The 6,000-nt window shown below is 50.5% G+C and overlaps 1 protein-coding gene across 1 annotated transcript in view; it reads left to right on the top strand.

The window, feature by feature from the left end:
* Positions 1 to 502: 502 nt before the first annotated feature.
* NECAB2 (N-terminal EF-hand calcium binding protein 2) overlaps positions 503 to 6,000 on the top strand; it is an 85,782-nt gene continuing 80,284 nt past the window's right edge. Inside the window, exon 1 of the mRNA XM_074158103.1 lies at positions 503 to 700. Coding sequence (XP_074014204.1) covers positions 503 to 700 — 198 coding nt within the window. The remainder of the gene's footprint in view (positions 701 to 6,000) is intronic.

Raw genomic sequence — 6,000 nt, 5'->3', positions numbered from 1 at the left:
GTGATTAGCTCTGTAGCCGTGAATGCTGCAGTACCCCAGCTGGAATCACTGGCTATTCATTGTATAGGGGCTTTTTGGAGTGGGGGTACGGGGTCAGGGGCAAGTTTTATATTTTAGCAAGAAATTTTTCTCTGATGTCCTTACAAAGAGCTGCTAAAATCTGTTGTGGGGGTAGGGAGACTGCAGAGGGGAGAGGACATGCCATAGGAATACTCTTTTTAGATAGAAAATGCCTAAAAGAATGCTTTGTGTTGGAGCAGGGCGGGGGTATATGGGCGGGGGGGGAGCACGCAGGCAGCACCCACCGGGTCTCTGCGGGATGACCTACCCCCACACCAAAATTCCCCCCCCGGCCCCTCGGGTCCCCCCGCGGGCCCGCCCCTGCCCGCCGCCCGCCGTGTGGCGGTGGGAGGAGGAGGAGAAGGCGGTGGGAGGAGGAGGAGAAGGGGGGGAGGAGGAGGAGGGGGGAGTCCCCAGCGCCGGCATGAGGCCGGGCTGAGCGATGTGCGAGCAGGCAGCGCGCTACTGCCGGGCCGGCGTGCACAGGCTGCTGCGCAAGCCTCCGCCGGCGCTGCGCGGGCTGGACGGGCTGCTGCGCTGGGTGGTGGCCAGGATGGGCGACAAGGGACTCGCCGAGCGGGAGCTGCTCAACCCGGGTGCCGCCGCCGCGCAGAGGAAGGGCACCTCCGTCATCCTCGATGTGAGTGGTCCCCCAGCCGCCGGGGATGCACCCCGCGGCCCGCGTTCCGCATCCGCACGCCGGCTCCGGCCGCTCCCGCACCGGCTCGGGATCGGGGGTATTCCTGGGGTCTTGCACCCCCTGGACCAGTTGGGAGCGGGTTGTAGCCCGGGTCCTGCAACCCCCGACTGGGTGGGCACGAGGGTGCATCCTATCCCCTTGCGCGGGTCCTGCAGCCGCGGACTGGGCGGGCGTGAGGGTGCAGCCAGGGTCCTGCATCCCTTTGCCCGGGTCCTGCTCCCACCCACCCAGCTCGGAATCGGCGTTATTTCCCGAGTTCTGCATCCGAGGGGCTGCGCCCCGGTCCAGCATCTCCCGGACCAGCTGGGCAAGAGACTGCACCCCGGCTCCTGTATCCTCTTGCCCGAATCCCGCAACCGCAGACTCTGCATGGGCACGGCAACGCACCGCGGCTCCTGCACCCCCCGACCAGCTTGGCATCAGGGTTATTGCTGGGGTCCTGCACCCCCGGCCGGTTGGGAATGGGGTACAGCCCAGGTACACCTCCCGGACTGGCTGGGCATAGGTGTGCAGCCCAGGTCCGGCAACCTCTTTTCCAGGTCCTGTGCCCTGGGCTGGCTGGGATGGGGATGAAGCCAGGGTCCTGCACCAACTTGTCTGGATCTTGCACCTCCTAGACTGGCTGGGCACTAGGGGTGCAGTCTGGGTCCTGCATCCCTTTGCCCTGGGACAGTTGGGAGTAAGATGCACCTTGGTCCTGCATCTCCCAGGCTGGCTGGTCATGGGGGTGAGGTCTGGATCCTGTACCCCCTTACCTGCAAAGTGGCTGGGCATGAGGGTGCAGCCCAGGCCCTGCATCTCCTTTCCCAGGTCCTGCAGCCCCTGGAGCAGATGGATGGGGATGCACCCTGGGTCCTTAATCCTGGTATTATCTTGACTGGACGGGGATGCAGAACTCCAGGTCCTGCAACCCCCCCAGTCTTGCATCATGGGTTGCCCCAGGTTAGCTGGGCATAGGGGTGCACCCAGGTCCTCCACCTGCTCCAGTTCCTGGACCCCCATCCCTGAAGGGCTGCAGGTGAGAGGATCTGTGCAGTGGAGCTGGGCAGCACGGTCCTGGATGCCTGCGAGTGCTTGGGACCCAGGGTTCCCTTACCCAGGTTTGGGGGGGCAGGTAGGGGTGTGCTTAGTGCCTCGGCTGCGGCATTTATAGACTTGCTGGTTAGGGAGCTAACAAGGCTATTTGCACTTAAATGAATTGGGAGAATGGGCTGGAATCAGCCGGAGTGCAAACGGTGTAATTACACAGACTTTCTGCAGTATCTAGTAATTAAACACATAGATCCCCAGCTTTGCTATCTCCTAGCTTTACAAAAAATGTAGTGAATGCAAAAACAAGCTCCTGAGGCATTGGCTGTAGTAAAGGATAACTCACACCCCCTCAGAGTTAGGCAGTAGTAACTCTTACAGGCAAGCATTTGCGTTTTCTAAATAATTGCTGAATTTTCTACCACATCGCTGGCAGGCATTGGCATGGGGTGGTAAGTCCAAAATTCATTACATCTCTGAACCCCCAGGGCTGATAGGCATTTCTGTCCCCTGAAATGAACCACTTCAGCTGTGTCTGTTGAGCAGCCGAAAGCGCTGGATGGATGGTTGTGCCCAGTAAAAGGGGCTGGCAGGTGGGCAATTGCCAGCTGTAGGAAATGCTGCTTCGTGGGGAAACTGTAAGGATAAATGCAACTAATACCCTTATGTCTTTTAAGTTAACTTGTTTGGGGTTTTTTTTCTTTTTTTTTTTTTTTTTTCTTTTTTTAAACCTGCCCTGAAATTACCAAAATTATACCACAATCTGGAATCTGGGTTTCAGAACATAAATGCAATTGGGAAGCAATGTTCAATTTATACAAGAGGCTTTTGAGTTAGGACTGTTTTTCCACAAAAATGATATCTTATCTGTTCAACTTTACCATCTTTAAATGGATTTTTTTTCCCCCCACTTTGAGGTTTGAGCTGAGAAAATGAGCCATGAACTTTCAGAATGGCTTAACCGGTAGGAAATACAATAGAGCTGGGTGTGCAGCTCCTGCTCTTTTTTTCCCTTTCACAATGGGTCTGGGAGCCCTTTCTCACCTGCTGAAAGTAGAAATGGATGCTGGAAATATAACTTTTGAGGGTTTGGTGGTGTTTTTTTTTTTTTCTGCTCCCTTAGAACTTGCTTCTCTCTTTTTTCCTCCAGTTATAATAGAAATGTCAATTGAAGCCATGGCTTCGCTGTAACAGGCTCTTCAAGCGCACTGCAAGACCCTACCCTTCATACAGAGTTTAAACACGGGAATGCGCATTTAGGTTAATTTTCACACATTAGCAGGAAAGTAGCAAGGTTCCCACGGAATCCTCAGGGATGAGAACATATTTTCTGCTTAACTCTTTCACGTTCTTGCATTACGTGGATGTGCTGGGGAAGCAGCGAGTCCCAGCCACGCACCAGTGCAGCTCCTTGGTGAGTGGGGATGAAGTAAAAGACCTGTAAGATTTTATATTTAACTAACACGTTCGCACGAGCGGGTGTGCTATGTAGGCAGTTCATCGGGGGCTGGGGAAAGTGAGTTAAGCTTGGGTTTGGCTATGAATTAGATAAGATAGCTCTGATGCTAATGATACCTTAGTCACGTTTTCTTCTTCTTCTGTTCTGGTTTTCTTTTGACTCAGCCATCCCCAATGTGCTTGTTTTGACTCCTCCAGACTGTGAGGGTGGCTGGTGGGTCAGTATGAAGTTCCCTACCCCCTTTCCACCAAAGAAACAAAACTGTGGTGTTGTGGGGCAAAACTGAAGGCTGAGAAAGAACAAAATACAGCAAGAGGTTAGATGTCTTCTGCCATCAACCTGGCTACTGCCACTTGGAGGGCTGTTCTCAGTGTTCTTCTTTTATTTGGCTAGTGTCCTTTTAGGTGAACAGTTAAAAAGGTTGAATAACGTTTACTAGTTCAGCTCAAAATCATCAGTGTAAAAAATGGCTAAAACTGCAGATTAACTAAACCCTTTGTACAAACTAGTGAAGAAGATACTTAAGTCCTAAGCATTGTCTAAAACTGTCAGCAGGTAAAACTAGGGAGCGATAGATGCTCTTCTGTGGTGGTGGTAGGTTAAATGGAGGTGATGTGTCACTCTAGGAACCTGGAAAGCATCACTGTGCGTTTAATGGTCAGCTCTTACAGCGTCAGTCAAATCAACATAAGGGGTTGGGGCTGGGGTTGAGCAAAGGCTCTGTACCCATCCTGTGTTTGCCTCTGGGTGTTTGCTCCCTGGGGCTGGATGGCACAAGGCTGCTCTGCCTGCAAGAGCCAAACGCTCAGGGTTGGCAGCACGTGCAATTTGCTGTAGACAACTAGTGCCTCTATCCACGGCTCATGGCAGTGCTACATTCTCTGTCTGCCCTCGGGGCTGCTTGAAGATGCTCTCCAAAGGCTCTGATCTTTCTCTGCATCCACAAGGACAAAACTCCTTTGTTAAAAGAAAGATGAAACTCTCACGGTGCTACTCGAATCCACATGTGTCGATGGTGGCATTTCCAGTCCAGAACAAGTCTGCAAATGTCACAAGACAAGGAAGAATATAGCGTGGGTGGGGGTAGGCCTATATGAGACCATGTTTGCTGAGTGTGAATGAGTCCACATGAATTACAGAGCTGTGGTGGGTGGCACCCACGGTGTCTAGACAGGTATTGCTCTGTCTGGGAGTACTTCAGTGCTAACTTACCGACTGTCCTTACTCAAGGGTCAGCCTTGGGTATAGGTGAGCATCCCTGTGGCAGGACTGTGTGCTCCAAGGGATGGTGACATCTCTGCCACCTTCCTGACTTTGCCCACAGTGAGTCAATTAATTGCTTTTTGGCTTTATTTTAAATGTCCCTGAAGAAAGAAGTGCCATTCGTTTCAGGTCAGATGAAGCTTTTTGTTTGATTTGCTCTGTCTTTGCTGAAAACTAATTTTCACCCTTATCTACCTCTTTCCTTCTTCAACAGGGTCAGAAAGATTGCTCTCCTGCTCATGGCTCCTCTTTTACTCTCTCTTATGTGGCCAAATCTGATTTCACTTCAGCCCTGTGGGACCAAGTGAAGTGTTTGAACAGAAGATATAGAGGATTTGGTTTGTGCCACGGGTGCATTTCCAAATGTAGATCTCTGAGCATCTATTCTGTACCTTGTTTACCTGTCTCTGATGGGCTTCCTGCTTTTGATACATTTGAAAAGGCTTGTTATAGTTTTCATGCTATTTGCTTGTTGCTTCTATAGATCATTTTAACATGCCCTGTTATACTCTTGCATTTAACTACCAGGATATACCTCCCTGTCTATTTTCCTCATTTGGAGTCAACTTGGATTTTTCAGTTCTAGGCAGCTCCTTTACTCCAATATTTAATCATAAAGACAATTATATTTTTTATTTTTAGGCCTGAGTTTGGGTTTGAGTCTTTTTTTCTAGGTGATTTACATTTACTCAAAGACTCTAATAAGGTACCTATAAAAAACCGGCACAGTTTTCCAACTGTTTTGTCAGTGCCATTCCCAGAGCAGCCCTAACTAACAAAGCTATCGCAGCCACAGGAATCCCTTCTCAGTCCCCTTCTGCTTTGACATTTTTCCTTCTGCTTTTTTTTTTTAAAGGCTGATTCACTTCCCTACTTGTGTCCTCGTTTACCTTCTCCCTTCTCCGAGTGAAAGGCTCTATAAGCTTTGTTTTGAAGTCATGCCAGCAGGGCACGGCTGGAAAGCAGGGGTGGGCCTGGCTGGGCTCTGTGCGTATGGGGATTGCTATTGCTCACTGCAGAGTACCTCATCGCATGGACAAGTTCAGCCTTTCTCTTCTGCTCTTCAGGGATTCGAAAGCAGGTGCTTGAAATGGAGCTACGGCCAGGGCTGGTGCTTACGGAAAAGTAACTTCTAGCTCTGTGAACGTGGTAACGTCAAATGCACTCTTGCCTGTTTTATGCAACTTTTATTTAGCACAGCCAGGTAAAGTCTAAGGAGAAGGTGGGAGTGAAAGGAGAGGCCAGGATATGGTGTTAACTGCCCTCATCTTGGGGAGGAAGGGGAGAGGAGAGTGAAGTAGGAACACAGTGATCAGATTAGTCAGGTTTTTATGCATATCTGGATGGTTTCCTCACCCAGGAGACTTAGGTTTTGTTTGTCCTCAATTCTGCACCAAGATTATGATGGAAAACAAAATTCTAGCTCAGTCGTACTCTATTTTAAATCATCTTATTAACCTGCTGAAGGCATAATAAACTCTATGAACAC

This window comes from Numenius arquata, chromosome 13, assembly GCF_964106895.1.
Source record: "Numenius arquata chromosome 13, bNumArq3.hap1.1, whole genome shotgun sequence".
Classification (NCBI taxonomy): domain Eukaryota; kingdom Metazoa; phylum Chordata; class Aves; order Charadriiformes; family Scolopacidae; genus Numenius; species Numenius arquata.
The sequence above is the reverse complement of the archived record's forward strand: the minus strand, read 5'-3'. Positions and strand labels throughout refer to the sequence as shown.